Genomic DNA, 17,640 nt, shown 5'->3' with positions numbered 1-17,640 from the left:
TACCAGGCTAAGGCAGTGTTACCCAGATACCACCTTATACCTTTGAGAATGACCCATTGAAGTATGTGGAGAAAAAGGAACTCTGCTACATGGTGGGTCAGAATGGAGACTGGTCCAGTTAGCCAGCAGAATGAGGGGTTCCCTGGACCCTCAAACCTACACACATGACATGGGTTGTGTCATCAGCTGCATAAAGACAAAACATACTCTAATGTGTAACACCTTCATTAGAAAAGAAAATTAATACAAATTAGTGTGCAATAGCAAAAGAGAAGAGAAAGAATATAGTTAAAATAGTTCCCAAATGAAGCACCCGAGGTTATCTGTCCCCTCATGGGTAATGCCCAGCCAAACAGGGTTGGCCCAAAGCAGGCCCAGTGAGGCCAGAAGGCCTTCTACAAGTCTAAGGCACCTACTGGTAGTTTAATAGGGTGGTCCCCAGGAAAGGAGGAGGTTCCAGGTTCCCTGCCCCACCCAAGGGAGGGTGGAGCTGAGCAGAAAGAGAAGAAGCTGCAGAGGAGACTGAGGAAGGAAGGAAGCAGGATGGAGCCAGAAGGAGACCTGGAGGAGGCGCATGGAGCCTAGAGACACGTGAAGAAACTGCGCTTGTCTTTTGGTCGTGGACTGGGTGACACAGATGTGGGTGAGACCCGTGGGGAGGTGACAATGGCAGCTTTTATTCTGATTTTGCTCTTTTCCTTCCGGGCTTGTCTGGTTGTTTCTGACCCTTTTCTGTGGGTCCCCACTGGAAGATGCTTTAGACTTGTGGCAGTCTTTGGGGCCTTGCTCTGGGCCAATCCCATTTGGATGGAATTTTACCCACGAGGAGACGGGTATTTGGGTGCTTGATTTAGAAACTAGATTCTTTGCCTTTCCTGTATTGTTTCCAAATTGTATTAAAGTTCCTTCCCATTAAAGTCTCATATGTTTTGTGTTGATGCGGCGGATGGCAGAACCCATTTAGAATAGGCAGGTTTGCGGGGTTTGGGCTGCCCCTCCCTCTGCCCTGTAACAGTAGAGACCCATGGGACAGGGGCAGGAGGGGCCAGGTAAGTCTGGAAGGAAAAGAGCAAAATCAAAATCTGCATCAAGATAACAGCTGCCATTGTCAGCCTCCCCTTGGGCCTCTCACCCACGTCTTTGTCTCTTTCAAGTGTCTCCTTCCAAGTCCCCAACTCCCTGGCACAAGCCCAACCCTGAGGAGCAAGCTTGGCTTCTTCTGCAGGAGGCCTTGTTGCCCCAGCCAGATAAGACACTGGCAAGCAGTGAAGCTCAAAGGGCCTCACACCATGGGGCCGAAGATTCCTTGTGCCTCACACCGTGGGGCTGAAGATTTAACATCCCTTCACTTTTTGTTCTTGGTCATAAAAAGAGAAAAATTTCCCAAAAAGTACATTAGGCACTATATTATATGCATCAGTATACTGCAAATAACGGCACGGAAAATTATCTGTTAGAAACTAATTATTAAACAATTTGGCCCACTTGACAATGGGAAACAAGTTATTGAACATGCCTGACAAGCAATCCAGCACAACAATTATAGTAGGTCCTTCTTTTGCCTTCCCTTGAAGTTTCTTGGGAAGGTTTTTAAATGAAGCTATTTGAGTTAAGTAGTTTCTAGGTAGAAAAAGTTCTGAGAGCTGAGTAGCAGCCGGCCCCTGCTGTGAAGGCCATGAGAATAAGAAAAGTCTTTTCTTGCTTAGGCTTTAGCTGATAGGGATGCACTGGCGGCTATCCACTGTCTTAGGTAATTGTCTAGCTGAAATCATAAGTTTTAGTGTTAGGTCTGGTTTTTTATCTATTAACCTTGAAGGCTACTGTCTAGCTGGGACCTGTAGGGGCCAGTAGTCTATGGGAACATAATACACTGATTGTTTCTGCTTTACACATGATAATGTATTTTTTTATTACTAATAATAAATAAATAAAGACCTGCTGAGTCTCTCAGCAGAAGATACTTGCACCTCACCAAGTGTCAGTGTCTCCTCACTACCTCATCCCCTTCCCCTCAGTCCTTACGTTTTCGCCAACGCCATCTCATCCTTTCAGGAACCCCTGACACGACATTTTGCTGGAGGCTGGTCCCCGGCATTCTTCTTCATACATCTCTCTGCTCCATGCGCCTCCACCAGTCTCCTTTCCCCATCTTGCTCCATGTCTTCCTCCTCTGCCTTAGCTTCTCATCCCTGCTCAGCCCCTCCTTTTCTTGGGGCAGGGGCCAGGAAACCTGGAACCTCCCTTTTCTATGGATATCACACTGGCACAGTCCCGCCCCTGTGGAGAACAAATGAAGGTTCCTCAAAATATTCAAAATAGACCTGTCACCTGGTCAGGGATCCATTCCTTGGTATTTATCCATAGAAGGCAAAACACTAATTCCGAGGAATATGCGCCTCCTATGGTCACTGCAGCGCTGTCCACCATAACCAAGCTATGGACACAACGTAAGTGCCCAACAGCAGAGGAGGGGATAAAGAACACGAGAAGGTCAAATGGACTATGGTAGTGGAGTATGACTATGGGGGCCCTTAGGTGGATGTGATGTGGTAACAAACATCTGAAGAGGGTGACCCTGGGCCTCTGCACACATGCAGTGTGTAAATCAATGTTACCTCAACTGAAAATACAATGAGGGGAAAAAAGAAAATGTTTTAAGAAAAAGAAAAAAAGCAAATTGTCTTCTCCATCCATCATTGACCTCAGGACTTTGCCTTCGCCTCCTCACTGCCATGCAGGGTGAGGGTCTGGTTTCTCTCAAGGTCAGAGGCAGGAGGTGCAGGGACTCCTGGGGCTGCTCAGACACCGCTGGGTAGAGACAGTGCAGAGAGGGCGGCTCTGAGGGGAACCAGAGACAGAGGGTTAGAGTAACCCCAGTGCTGAGTGAGGATCTGGTTCCCAAGGAGAAGGGAGTGTGTGTGTGTGTGTGTGTGTGTGTGTGTGTGTGTGTAACAGCAGAGACAGGATACACAACATAAGATGATGGGAAGTCAATTCACATCAAGCGCCAGAATAAATTAAATCAAATCACACACAGAGTAGAGAGTGTCCAAACAACACCTCAGTAAATGCAGTTTCACAGAGAAGCAGTTTTTGAGCAGGACTGAAAAAGCATTGGACCTGAAGAGGAGGAGGAGGTTTAGAAATATCTCATGGTTGGCTTGAGGTGTAAGGAGCTGGGCAGGACCCCCCGCCAGGCCCCACCTTCACCCTGAGAGCTCCCTACCCCAAACCCCAATTTTTCTCTCCTTTGGAGTCACCATAGAAAACCCACTGGCCTCAGAGTCAGAGAGCTCCATGAGCTTCGGCTGTGTTCTCTCTAGACCAGAGCTGGAGGGAGTCCCACAGGAGGAGGGAGGAGTGTGTGCCCTGCTGGCCTGGCCCAGGGGCAGGATTAGCCAAGGTCACCCCAGTTCCTGAGCTGAGCCTTTGTCTACAGTCCAGGGAGGGAGGGGAAAGATGGAGCAGGGTCTGCCTCAGCTCCTGGAAGAAGGTGTAACATAAGAGATGGTGAAATTATTGTTCCTTTCACATTTTTTCATCATCTCAATGCACTTGACAACATCCAGAGTGAGGGTTGGGTCCTCTTAGTGACGGGCACCCACTTCCCGCCCAGGCAGCCATATGTGATTAAGTTGAATTTAAAAATTCCTCCTGATGCTGCTCTTGTGGTGGAGGGAGAAGCATGGGGAGAGAGGGGAGGTGATGACAGAGGCTGGGCCCCAAACTTCTAGAGAATGACCAATTTCTGACCTCTGTTCAAACAGAATAAGGACACTTTTTCACATCATAGCCCTGGAAATGTCTGAAATCTCTGTGTGCATAAGCAGGGCAAATCCCAACAAAATACATGGCTGTTTTCAGTATGTTGGTTGGTGTGAAAGTCCTAATCTGCCATTACCAGAAACAAGAGTCCTCCTGAGCTGCTTTTTGTATAACCACATTAATTTCTTAACTCAAAGGACATATATTGGGGTGCCACCCGCCAGGCACTGGGGCACAGAGTGAGCAGCCCTGGGACTCTGTGTGTCTGTAACTCAGTGTTCAGCTGGAGACGGGCCCGGGGAGCACAGAGCGAGGGGCTCCTGACCTGGGAGCTGCTGGGCTTCCTCCCTGAGGGGGTGACAGGGAGCAGGAGGTGACAGGGAGGTGAGTCACCCAGAGGAGACAGGGTGAGGGTCCTGGGTGTTGGGCACAGGGCAGGTCCAGTGCTGGGCACAGGCTGGAGCAGCTGCAGTGAATGTGAGCTGTCCGTTTAAGAAAATCAACAGAAAGTTGACAAATAATAGTAATTAATTGCCTTGATAAAGTACAAGCTCCAAGTGAAAACCACATAGTGAAAAATTGTGTCCCATCGCTATCAACTTGACAAATTTCCAGTAGCCACTTACTTTTCTTTGGGGATCTTTGGAACATAAAACATGCATGATTTTCAAAACTTGATTCTAGAATAATGAACATAAAGAGCCTACAACCTGGTAAAACAATGCATCACTTTTTAAAATCATGTATTAGTTCAAGATTAATAATCAATAGAGGCCTATGGAATTAATGTAGAAAACATTCAATGATATTGTTCTGCCACTCACTTTGCAAATAACATTTGAGAAACCACCACTTGTATAGTTTCAATTTATTGTTGAAGTGGAGCAAAGTTGCATATTCACAATTATCTGAAAGGTACATAAAATGCTATTTTCACCTATTTCAGAGAGGCTATATAGTTTTGCATTGGCCAATCAAAGCAAAGAGTACATGAAGGAGAAAATAGGACAATCCAACATTCCTCTAGTGAGACACAGAAGAAAAATAATTGCAAAAATGTGAGCTGTAAAAGATCCACACCTGACCCTGATTATTTTCATTAAATATCTCTATTTCTTTAAGACACTTTGAATGCACATTGGGTTATTAATATTATTCTAAATTAAATGAAAATATCTTTAAATTGTTTTTATCCCTCATGTAGTAAATACTGAGAGCTATAACCTCCTAAAAGTATACTGGGGTCCTCGCTAATTTGTAAAACTGCAGAGATCCTGAAACGAAAAAGCTTGAAAATCGCTGCCCCAGTCCCTGGCCGGGACTCAGGGAGGCAACAGTGTGACAAAGGCCTTGGAGCAGGAGAGGAGGGGGCGGCAAAGTCCCAGGTGTCCGGTGTGGTTCTCAGGGTCACAGCCCTGTGGGCTGTTCAGGGGGCAGGGACGGTCACTGCTGGGGATTCCCCGTCTCTCCACAGACAGACCTTTCTCTCCCACACAGGTGTCAAGTCCTTTGAATACTGTGACTCGCCCCAGTTCTCACTCCCCATTGCCTGGAGGGTCTCCAAAGACCCCAATCAGCATCACAGCTGCCACCAGCCTGGACTCAGTGTCCCCAGACCTCAAGAGCACCCGTCATGAGGCCCCCAACCCTCCTGCTGCTGCTCTCAGGGGCCCTGGCCCTGACAGAGACCTGGGCAGGTGAGTGTGGGCTCAGGAGCAAAAAGGCCACTGAGGAGGGGGGACTAGAGGAGCCCCAGGGATGGCAGGGACCCACTGCTGACCCTGCTGTCCCCCGTAACCCCCCTGCCCTGACCCCTTTCTGTCCCTCCCCGCCTCCTGCCTCCTTTCATCCCTCTGAGTCTCCAGCCTTCTCACCTGCTGCCCCATTTCAATCTCAGGAGCCCCCTCGCCCCCTCCGCTCCCGCCCCGTCTCCCCGGGACCCGCGGGCAGGGAAGGTCAGCCTGGGTCTCCCCTCCCGCCCCCAGGCTCCCACTCCCTGAGGTATTTCTCCACCGCGATGTCCCGGCCCGGCCCCGGGGAGCCCCGCTTCATGATCGTGGGTTCCGTGGACGACACGCAGTTCGCGCGGTTCGACAGCGACGCGGCGGGGCCGAGGATGGAGCCGCGGGCGCCCTGGATGGCGCAGGAGGGCCCGGGGTACTGGGCGGGGGAGACGCGGAGCGCGAAGGCCACCGCGCAGACGTTCCCAGAGAACCTGCGCGTCCTGCGCCGCTACTACAACCAGAGCGCGGCCGGTGAGCGGGGCGGGCCCGGGGCGCTCACGACCCCACCCCCACGGGCGGGCGGGGACCCCAGACCCCGGCCCGAGCGTCCCCCGAGGCAGGGGGACCCGCCGGATCCTCGACCCGGGACGAGCCCCGGGACGTTCCCCGCGGGGTTCCCGCGTCAGTTTCGGTTTATTCCCGGCGGGGGGCGGGCGGGGTGACGCGGGGTGACGGGGCGGGGACAGGGTCTCACACCCTCCAGGGGATGTCTGGCTGCGACGTGGGGCCCGACGGGCGCCTCCTCCGCGGGTACAGTCAGGTCGCCTACGAGGGCGCCGAGTACCTGGCCCTGAACGGGGACCTGCGCTCCTGGACCGCGGCGGACACGGCCGCTCAGATCTCCCGGCGCAAGTGGGAGGCTGCCGGAGTGGCTGAGCGCGTCAGGAACTACCTGGAGGGCAGGTGCGTGGAGTGGCTGCGCAGGTACCTGGAGAACGGGAAGGAGACGCTGCAGCGCTCAGGTGAGAGGGGCCTCGAGGTCTCCCAACTCCCCTCAGGCCGGCACCGCGGGGAGGGTGGAGTCAGGGTCACAGCAGCGCCCCCTCTCTGGTCAGGGGAGGAGGAGCCCCCTGGGTTTCCTGACTCCCCAGAGGACCCCACTTTCCCTCACTTTCCCTCACAACACTTAAGGAATCCAGTCTCTGCTGAGCCTGAGGGGAGACCAGCCCTGACATTGCCCTTCACCGGGTCGTTTCCACCCAGTAGCCCTCTTGGGAACCATCAGCTCCTCTCAGGGTCTTGTTATTGGTCGGAGGACATTTTTCTGCTCTGACTCTGTTTTTCTGAGTCCCGAGGTCTGTATCCAAAAGTCTGTTCTCCCCTCCTTAGAGAACTATGACCTCCTATCCAAAGTTGTCACCCTATTTCTAGAGCTTTCTAAAGAATAAGAGATTATCCCAGACTCCCCAGACCAAGCTGGTTTCTAGATTTTGTCCTTCCTTATCCAAACCTATTGCCCTGTCCATTCTGAGGATGGTCACATGAGAGTTATTCAGGGTCCATGAGAGAAAAACCCAGAGTGTGACAGTTCTCACCCTTCTCAGAACCCCCAAAGATACATGTAATCCACCACCCCACCTCTGACCAGAAGGTCACCCTGAGGTGCTGGGCCCTGGGCTTCTACCCTGCGGACATCACCCTGACCTGGCATAGAGATGGGGAGGACCTGACCCAGGACATGGAGCTGGTGGAGACCAGGCCTGGCGGGGACAGAACCTTCCAGAAGTGGGCGGCTGTGAAAATAACTTCTGGAAAGGAGAAGAAATACACGTGCCATGTGCAACATGAGAGGATGCGGGAGCCTCGAGTCCTGACTTGGGGTAAGAAGGGAATGTGGGCCGGAGCTTCTTGGGGGCATTGGGAGCCCTTCTGGAGACCTTCAGAGTATCAGACGGAGGCCTGGGGCTCAGGGCCTCACCTTCCCTTCCCTGCCAGTGCCCCCTCCCTCCTCCATCCCCACCGCGGGCATCATTGCTGGCCTGGTTCTCCTTGGAGCTGTGCTCACTGGAGCTGGGTGGCTACACCTGTGATATGGAGGAAGAAGCAGTCAGTTAGGGAAGGAAGTGGGGGGATCATGTCCGCTGGGGGCTTATAGGCCACAAGGAGAACGTGCCCTACCTGATAATGGGAAGTACCAACCATACTTGTGTTGCCCAGTCTGGAGCTGATTGCTAACCCTCTTTGGTAAAGCATTTTTGAAAATGAATCACAGGTTGTTCACCTTGATAATTCTGATTATGGGGCCCTGATTCCAGCAAATGGCAGAGGGGAAGGTCCCTACTAAGAGCAGCCCCAGGAGGCAGTTGGTCCAGCCCCCTTCAGTTTTCCTGGTCCTCCCCTAAGTGTCCAGTCACAGTTCTGGAAACTTCCCTGTGGTGTAGACTTGGGAATTCCTTTAGGACTTCATGGCCTGACTCCTCCCTGGTCTCACATGATGTTTCTTCCCACAGGAGGAAAAAGAGGAAGCCACACTTAGGTTGCAGGTAAGTGTGGGTCAGGGGTTTGTTTCCTGAACCCCTGGAGACTGTGTAGATGGAGGCCATAAGGAAGTCACCCCCATAATTCCCTCCTGTGGTCTCATCTCTGTGGCTCTGACCAGGTTCTGTTTTGTTCTCCCCCAGGCAATGACAGTGCCCAGGGCTCTGATGTGTCTCTCACACCTGCTAAAGGTGAGACCCTGGAGGCCTGCGGTGGGAGGGACTGGGACAGAGAGGATGGGACCAGGTTATGGGGAAGCTGTGAGGGGGACATTCTGAGGATGCGGTGGACTATTGAGAATGTCGACATTTACATTTTTCTTTGTATTTTTTTTATGATCCTTTTCCTTCACAGTGTGAGCCAGCTGCCTAGTGGGTGCTGAGTGATGCAGGATTTCCTGTCACCCCCACTTTGCAACTTCAAGATCCTCTGGTTTCCTTTGCTGCAAGAGGCATCGGAATGGAATGTGTCTCTGTTCTTGTGAGATAATGTGAGGAGGTGGGGAGACTGGCCCAGCCCTGCCCACCAGGCCCCTCCCCACACTGACCTGTGTCTCTCTTTGATGACTTTCCTGCTCCAGCAGAGGCAGCTTAGTCTGTGTCTACCCCTGTCTTTGTGTTTCCTCAAGAATAGCAGCTACTTTCCTCTTGAAATAATAATTGAGTTCTGAAATTACCTTTTGTAAGCTTGCCCGATGGGTTTGTTGGGCTAAAAAAATGATTCCTAAAATTTGAGATGAAATAAATGGGAAACCTTCCAGAATCATGTGTTTGCTGTGCTGAGTCTCTGCAGGTGGGGGCAGGAGAGGTTGTGAGGAGCCGAGGGGGACGGGGCCTGTGTCCAGTTGGTGCTCAGTGCATTGTGGGTTTTGACGTGGTCACTCCTCAGGGGTCATCTCTCTGCTCCTTTGTCCTTGTCCTTCAGTAGCTCCTGTCCCAGCGGGGCCTGTGATCACAGGGATTCAGACCCCACCTGGCCTGTGCTGTCATGTCTGGGCAAGGAGTGCTTGTGTGGCCAGGTCAGCCCAGGCTCAGCTCAGGATCTAGCCTTTCTGTGTATTCCTAGTTTGCCTCTTTGGGTTGGTTTTTTTTTTTTTCTTTATGCCTGTTCTCCTTGATGTTTACAGACCAGGCCCCCAGTCTCTGACAGCAGCAGGAACATCTGTCATTGTCCCCACAAGGCCCAGGGTGTCCCCTGCACACAGGAGGGGAGAATTCATCTCTGGTGAGATGAATTTCCAGACTCATCTGATTTTCTATCTCATTTGAGGACTGTTTTCTGGATTATTTCCATCTTCAACAAAGATGGTATTGCTCTGGTATTACTAGAGAGGAGGATTTGATTGTTTCCTGATGGATTATACAAGTTCCTGATAGATTTCTATTTTTCTCTACAGCTTCTCCCTGTAACCCTGCTCTTAAGTGTAGTAACCCCAGTGCTGGTGCTAACCAAGACCTATTGGTTGGAATTGATGGAATCAGTTACCTTCCTATTTGGCTGAGAAATAGGACCCATAAGCCTAGGAACCCGGATCTCCCTGTTGGCCCAGGGGTTAAGTCTCAGTGCTATCACCTCTACACCCTGAGTTCAATCCCCAGCTGGGGAGATAACACACATGTGGTGCAGCAGACCTCTCCTGTGTCTCCTGCTGCTCCCTTAGCATTGTATTTCAGTAAATTCACCTATTCTGCTCCCCACTCTTGTCTGTGGTGAATCCTCTCATGAACCCCACCCCTGTATTTTTTACCTACACCACAGTTCTGCGCAAAATAAATAAATCTTTAAAGAAAACAAACATAGGGCCTCCCCAGTGGTGCAGTGGGCTGAGCACAGCGTAGTGAAGATGTCCACAGCCTCTGCAGCGCAGGTTCGATTCCAGACCAGCCAGGGAGCTGACCCACATGGCACAGCAGACCTCTCCTGTCTTGTCTGCTGCTCCCCTCAGCAGTGTATTTCAGTAGATCTGCCTGTTCTGTTCCCTGCTCTGTCTCTGGTGAATCCTCTCACCCTCCCACGCTTCTGGCCTGTACCCCGGTTCTTGTATAAATAAATAAATCTTAAAAAAAAAAAAGGTAGGAACTTCTTTTCAAAAGAAATACACCGGTGTAATGTGCCATATTAGTAAAGACATTGTCTCTAGAACAGGGAGGTGCTCTACACTGATGACACAACTGATAACTGTTGCACCAGGTATGTGACTGACTATTTCTGCAACTAGGAAACCTCAGTGAACTAAAAACATGCACAACTTGCGGCCTGTGGAGAGTGTGTCCTAGTGGGGAGGGGAGACTGGGGACTGTGTGACAGTAGATCAGACAGTCAACCACTCGTGTCTTGTTAGAAGTGGGTAAGGGATGTGGGAAAGTGACCAGAGTCAGTGTGTGGGAACAGCATGGTTTTCTTCCCAGCGTGGTCAGTGTGGGTCTCACTGAAGTGACTTTTGAGAAAATGTTTGATGGACATGTTGCCCACAAGGATGTGATGTGCAGGGAAGTTCAGTCCAGGCAGGACAACCCATGCAGATGCCCGAGCAGGAATGTGTCTGTGTGACTGACATGAGCAAGGAGGCCAAGGGCTGAGCAGAGCTCAATGGAGATGGGATCTGTGTGCACCCACATCATTTAGGCCTGAGGATGTTGGGAGGGTTTTACTCTGAGTAAGATGTGGGGTGATAAGACTTCTGAACAGATACACACCTGTGGGACTTCTCTCTGGTAGCCTCAGTCTGGCTGCTGTGCAGCACGGAAGGGTGAGAGGTGGGAAGAGAAATGGGGGAAACCAGTGCAGGTCCCAGGACAGAGAGGTTGGTGGCTCATTGGGGTGAGCAGGGAAATAATAGGCAGTGACAGGACTGTGCATCTGTAGACATGGACTTTACAGTGTTTCCTGCTGCTGGGCTGTGAGAAAGGGGTCAAGGATGACACTCAGTGTCTCAGACTGTGCAGGCAGAGAGGGGGAGCCTCAGTGACATGGGGAAGGCCCCAGAAGAAACATATGTGGGCATCCCAGGCACTCAGTTTAGGAAAGTTGAATCAGATGTATTAGAAATGAAAGTGATGCTGGCAATTGGACAGACAAGTCTGGTGCACAGGTGAAATGTCTGAGGTAAGAAATAAATCTGGGAGGTGATGTGATGTCAATGATATTTAAGGTCTTGAGCACATAAGGGTCACCCAGAAAGTGATGAGTAAACAAGGGAAAGGAGCAGAATGAACCCCAGATTCCACAGTGATGAGCAATCTGAGCAGATGCCCCCCAGAGCCGACTGCACAGTCTGACCCCTCATGGAGAAGACACGGACGGAGCCCAGGGGGCCCCCACTTCACTGAGCACAGGAGTCACCTGGACGTTCATGAAGACTCAGAAGGTCTAGAACAGAGCCTGAGAGTCTGTTACTTGGCCCCTCCCCTCCCCCTAGGGATAGAGAATTTGGGGCTGATGCTCAGGAAGAGGCACCTTCATCCCTGGAAGCAGGAATAGATAACAGGGACTCTGGAGTCCAAGTTCCCATTCAAAGAGATTGAGGGAAAATCTGTAATTTGGGGACCCAGAACTGGGGGAGCAACTGTTATGACCTAAACACCTGGCTCTTTCCCAAGGCCATAGTTACTCAGGAGGGGGTCAATTTGAGGACCCCTAACCTGACAGTGGACCTGCCCTGCCGCTGGAAGCCCAGGGAGCCTGGGAGGGCCTGGCTGAGCAGGAGAAAGGGCGGCTCTGGTCGCCTGTGCTCAGCCCTGTGGCCACACGGGGGCGCTGCCGCGCTGCTCCGGATTCTGGTGGAGCCGCCAGGACGGGGCGGGGGCTGAGGTGGGCAGAGTTGGGGTTGCTGGAGGGCGGCGTCCTGGGAGTGAGATGCTCTGTGAGGAGTCAGAGAAGCAGGGCTCAGAGGAGAGGAGACTCCGGAGCCCGCGCTGTGTGTGAGGTTTCCAGCTTTTCTCCCCAAAACTCCTCTCTCCAGTCCTTTGAAAGCAATACCTGGGAAATGTGAAAGTTCATCATTTTTCCTTCTACAACCTGTAACTTTTTTGAGGGCCATTTTTGAAATGTTATTTTAATTTAAAACAACATTTAAAAAAAAACTGTTCAATTTACAGAACTGTTTCAAAGGTAGCAGACCTCCTGCATAACCCGCATCATTTCCAGATTGTTAACAAATGCATTTGAGCAGCTAAGGAAGCAACATTGATGCGCTTTCTCTAAACCCTGAGCTGTATTTGGATGTCATTAATTTTCCTAATGCTCTTTTCATGCTCCCACATCCCACCCAGGACACCACATGAAGTTCCAACCACAACTCCGTAGTGCCTCTGGCTGACAGTTTCTCAAACTTTCCTCTGCTGATGACATCTGTGAGCAGAGCTGCTGAGGCACAATGGCCTCCATTTGAGGGCGTTCTCCATCCATCATTCTCAATACATCAAGTGTACAAATATCCACTTTTATTTTTCCTTTCTTTCGTTACTGTTGTCTTTGGAAGGAAGTCACTATGGACACACTTAGTGGGGGTTCTGCTATAAACATTTACTTCTATGCAGGGTTTTTTGGCTTTGTTTGTGCTGCAAATACAAGTTTTCAGATTAGTTGGGTAAATAGCAGGGACGGTGCTCACTGGACTGTATGGTCGGTCTGTGTTTGGCTTTAAAAGAAACTGTCAGGTCCTCCCTAGTGACTGAATCATCCTATCCTGCCAGCAGTGACGAGGGGTCACTTCATTAATATAAATTCTAGATACAAGTCCTTTATCAGATACATGATTTCATTTGCAAAATTCTCTCCTACTCTGTACTTATATGGTACTATACACTAGTGACTAGATATGGGCATAGATATATTTTTCTGGAAAGAAATGATAAATTGTTAACTGGTTTTGAGCCAATGACCTGGCTCACTGGAGGACTACGGTGAGAAGGGGGTGTTACTTATTTAGCTACGAAAATTCTTGAGTATAAAATTTTCTTCTGTCCTCATGAAATAATATTTTCAAAATTAAATCCTACTAAAACCCTTTCAGCTGCATCATGTCCTAATCACATGCTAAGCCCAGAGCAGCAAGTCTGTCCCTTGATGAACCTGCTCTTCATCATCTCTCACGGCCCGTGGCTGCAGGTTGGGGTCACTCTTGGTGGTGTCCATGCTGTGGGTTTTTAGACAAAAGGACAATGACGTAGACACCATATTGTGCCCTACACAGTAGACTCACTGCCCTCAATATTGTCTGTGCTCCAAGGAAACAGAAGCAAAGAGAGACCAGTGGAGACACATCAAACTACAAGCTCCTGCTCAGCGAAGGAAACTGTCATTAAATGTAAAGACACCTTATGGGGGGGGGGATAATTTGCATATCATACATCCAGGATGTACAAATAATACATACAACTCAAAAAGCAGAAAACAACGCAATCAGAACATGGGGAGAGGAACTAAGTGGACATGTCTCCAAAGAAAATACAGATGGCCACAGACACATGGAAAATGCTCCTATCACAGGTCATCAGGGGATGCAGATCAGAACCACAATGAGATACCATCTTACACCTGTGAGGTGGCTCGTATTAAAAAGACCAGAGACAGCAAGTGTTGGCAAGGGTGTGGGGAGAAGGAACCTTCATACACTATTGTGGGAACTAGTCCAGCCCCTTTGGAAAACAGTATGGAGTTTCCTCAAAATGTCAAAAATACATCTGCCAGATGACCCAGAATTCCACTCCTTGGGATTTACCAAAAAAATGCAAAAGCTCATTTGAAGAGATCTAGGCACTCTTGTGCTCATTGCAACAATATTTACAATAGCCAAATTATGGAAACAACCTATGTGCACGAAAGAGATGAGTGGAACTGTTGTGGCATATACACAATGGAATAGTACTCAGCTGTGTAAAAAGATGAAATATTGAATTTACAACAACATGGATGGAAATGGGTAAAAGTATGCTAAGTGAAATAAATCAGGAGATCCACAAATACCAGATGACAGGACTCATATGTGTAATATACAGAAACCCAGCAAAGGAAGAGAAAACCTAACCTGCCCTTGGAGTCTGGCTGCAGAACTGAGGCACCAGAGTGGGTTGAGGGTGGGGAGCAAAAGGAGTAAGAAGGCCCAGAGGAACACAGGGGAGGACTCTGGGTGCATTGGAGGTGGGGAGCGAGGGAACCTGTATCTGAGGAGGTGAGTCTCCGACTTTGAGTCATGTGCAGTGTGTAATCGCGTATTACCTCAAAAATACAGTAATAAAAACTATTTTAAACCAAGAGAAAAACAATAACTTGTCTCCTCCATCCATCACTGACCTCAGGACTTTGCCTTCACCTCCTCACTGTTATGCACAGAGAGGGGCTGGTTTCCCACAAGGGCAGAGGCAGGAGGTGCAGGGACTCCTGGGGCTGCTCAGACACCGCTGAGTAGAGACACTGCAGAGAGGGCGGCTCTGAGGGGAACCAGAGACAGAGGGTCAGAGCAACCCCCAGTGCAGAGTGAGGGTCTTGTTCCCAAAGAGAGAGGAGTGTGTGTGTGTGTGTGTGTGTGTGTGTGTGTGTGTAAGAGGAGAGACAGGGCACGCGACATAAGGCAATAGGAGGACAATCACACATCAAGCTCCAGCATAAATGAATTCCAATCCCTCAAAGTGAAGAGTGTCAGGCAACACCCCAATAAGGACAGTTCCGTGGAGAAGCAGGTTTGAAGCAGGACTTGAGGCAGCAGAGGATCTGGAGACAGGAAGGGGGTTGAGACTATTCCCATGATTAGATGTAAGGAGCCTGGGTGGGACCCTGCCGTGCTGTGGGGGCAGCCCCCCTGACAGCTCCTCTCTCCTCCTCTAATGCTCACTCCAAGCTCATCTCCTTTGGGGTCAGGGAGCTCCAGCCTGGCAGCCCCTCTGTTTCCCAGGGGTCACTTTCTCCGTGGGCTGCAGCTACTCTCTCTCTAGACCAGAGCTGGAGGGAGCCACACAGGGGGAGGAGGAGTGTGTGTCCTGCTGGCCTGGCCCAGGGGCAGGATTAGTCCAGGTCACCCCAGTTCCTGAGCTGAGCCTTTGTCCACAGTCCAGGAAGGAGGGAGATGGAGCAGGGTCTCCCTCAGCTCCTTGAGGAAGGGAAAATGCTAGAGTGGGTGAAATGATTGTTTTTCATTTCTGGGCTTCTCCCACCTCCCCAGGGTCCCCTCCGTGTGCAGCAGGGAGAGGATCTCAGATAAACCCAGGCTGGTTCCCCCACCTCCCTCCCTCCCTTCCTCACCACTGTGCTCAGGATGACTGTCCTGGTCCCCACTGGAAGAAGAGGCAGAAAAAGAGTGTTGTCACCACATTAGCCGCCAGGATTGGAGGTAAGTGTTTTCTTTTTTACTGTAAAAGTCCTATTATTTTTTGTGGTTTTAATGATGTGAAATAGAAAATTGTGGGAGAGGGAGAAATGTTAACCCCAGCAAACAATAAAAGGAGAACAAAAAGGCAAAAATGAAACAAAATAAATATTTTGCCTCAGGGCCCCCTGCTGTGGCAGCTGCAGTGAGGAAGGGTCTCTGAGCCTGAGGGGGCTGAGGCCTCAGTGTGGTCACAGCCACTGGAAACATCCAGAGTGAGGGTTGGGTCCTCTTAGTGACGGGCGCCCACTACCTGCCCAGGCAGCCATATGTGATTAAGTTGAATTTAAAAATTCTCCTGCTGTTGCTCTTGTGATGGAGGGAGACGAGGGGAGAGAGGAGGTGATGACAGAGGCTGGGCCTGAGACTGCTGCAGACATGACCAGGTTCTGACCTCTGTGTTCAAACAGAATAAATATAAATCTTCACATAATAGCCCTTGAAATATCTGAAATCTTTGTGTTCTTAGGGAGGGTAAATGCCACCCATAGATAATGTTTTCAGTATGTGTTTGATGGAGATGTCCTAACAGTCATTTCCAGGAACAGGAAGCCCTCCTTAGCTGCTTTTTGTGTCACAGAGTGAGCTGTCCCAGGACTCTGTGTGTCTGTAACTCAGAGTCCAGCTGGAGACGGGCCCAGGGAGCACAGAGCGAGGGGATCCTGACCTGGGAGCTGCTGGGCCTCCTCCCTGAGGAGGTGACAGGTGACCTGAGCCCCAGGGGGAGCAGGAGGTGACAGGAAGGTGAGTCACCCAGAGGAGACAGGGTGAGGGTCCTGGGTGTTGGGCCTAGGATGGGTCCAGGGCTGGGCATGGGCAGGAGCTGGAGACACTGCTGTGGGTACTGAGGGGCATGGGCCTCGCCCTGGGCCTGGACTCCAGGCCATCCCCCTAGCACAGGGGTGGGACCCGCACAAGGGACTCCCCCCCAGAGCCTCAGTTTCCTCACCTGCCTGTGGTGAGGTTAGGGATGCGGTGAGAGTGGGGAGCTGATGCCTGTGAGTCTCAGCTCAAGACCTGGCACATCGTGGGTGCTCAGCCCCTGTCTGCTCTCCTGGCTGCAGGGAAAGGGGGTGGGGGAGAAAGTGGAGGTGATGCCAGGCCCTGTGAGCCCTCCCTGCCTGATATGGGGAGCAGAGAAGGCAGGTGAGGGTCCATGTTGAGAAAGGCCTGGGGCGCCGTGGGGAGGGTAAGAGTGTGCAGGGAAAGGAGGAGGCTCCTGAGCCCTGACCAGGGCAGGTGGGGTCACCTCCTCCCTGAGCGTCTCCTCTGCCCTCCATTTGTTCCCCTTCCTCACCCACCTTGCAGGACACTCATGACCTCAGGGCCACAACTGGACCCTCCTGGCAGGGGGGACTTGCAGTGTCTACCTGGAGACAGGGGCCCGGGAAGCACCTCCTGTGGCCACAGCTTCTGCCAGGCCTGTCACAGCCGAGTCACCCTCAGACCCACTGAAGGCCACGTGCTGTCCACGCTGCCAGGAGCCACCCCAGAGGGAACAGCAGCCCCAGTGGGTTTGTCCTCTGGGGGCAGATTGTCCTCTGGAGGCAGAATTGGCCAGTGGTCATTTTCCAGTAGCTACATGAGGATCCCTTGAATCTGGTGCAAGCAGTGGGTTGTGACCGGCTTTGCTGAGGCCGCTTCAGCAGCAAGATTTGACACAAGCCACAGGAGAAGAGGCCCCAAGCTCAGTGTGCAGCCTGTGGACATCTCTGAGCTCTGGCAGCCTTGACCTGGGCTGTGCTGTGGCAGGTGGGAGACCGGCCTGGTGGGCTGTGATAGAGGGGTGCCTGGGTGCTCAGGTGAGCATCTGGCCCTCCTGAAGCCCACTGCCACTGTGATTCCTGATGCTGTAGGGAGAGGGGACCTTACTATATGCAGCCTGTGGACCCATGTGATGGACTCTGAGTGGCAGCAGCCTGCACTCTAGTGTGAGACTACCTGATCTCAGGTATCTGACATACTGGCAGGAGTTTCACTTATGAATATGGTGCCAGGACTGTAAACAGACCAATCAAGCTCCCAATAGACCAATCAGATTTGAGCTCTTGCAGGTGCCATTCAAGGTTTTTGAGACCATGCAGGGTCATAAATGGAGCAATCCAATTGGAACTTGACTGGTACCAATCAAACAGCTGGGATTATAAAGGGACCAATCTGTCTTGAATAGCTGGGACCCTGAAGAGGATACAAGCCAGTTTGAGTTACTTGATTAGAGACTATAGATCCGATTCGTCAGTATGCCTAGAA

General features: G+C 51.1%; 1 protein-coding gene, 1 long non-coding RNA gene and 1 pseudogene across 3 annotated transcripts in view; 2 read left to right on the top strand and 1 right to left on the bottom strand.

Moving 5' to 3' along the window:
• The window catches only part of LOC311188340 (class I histocompatibility antigen, Gogo-B*0201 alpha chain-like), a 677,605-nt pseudogene that overhangs the window by 280,533 nt on the left and 379,432 nt on the right, over window positions 1-17,640 (bottom strand). The window lies entirely within an intron of this gene.
• LOC311167492 (class I histocompatibility antigen, Gogo-B*0103 alpha chain-like) overlaps window positions 5,399-17,640 on the top strand; it is a gene marked incomplete at its 5' end in the record, with an annotated part of 62,322 nt that continues 50,080 nt past the window's right edge. Inside the window, 2 exons of the mRNA XM_084228512.1 lie at window positions 5,399-5,462; window positions 5,751-6,020. Of these exons, the coding sequence (XP_084084638.1) occupies window positions 5,399-5,462; window positions 5,751-6,020 (334 nt within the window). The remainder of the gene's footprint in view (window positions 5,463-5,750; window positions 6,021-17,640) is intronic.
• On the top strand, window positions 8,017-8,558 carry LOC311167497. The gene is made up of 3 exons (XR_014617058.1): window positions 8,017-8,032; window positions 8,171-8,218; window positions 8,382-8,558. It is a non-coding gene; the product is annotated as an uncharacterized lncRNA (long non-coding RNA).

The sequence above is a fragment of the Talpa europaea genome (assembly GCF_964194135.1).
Source record: "Talpa europaea genome assembly, chromosome: 2".
NCBI lineage: Eukaryota > Metazoa > Chordata > Mammalia > Eulipotyphla > Talpidae > Talpa > Talpa europaea.
Note: the sequence above shows the minus strand (reverse complement) of the source record. Positions and strands in the feature narration are given on the sequence as shown.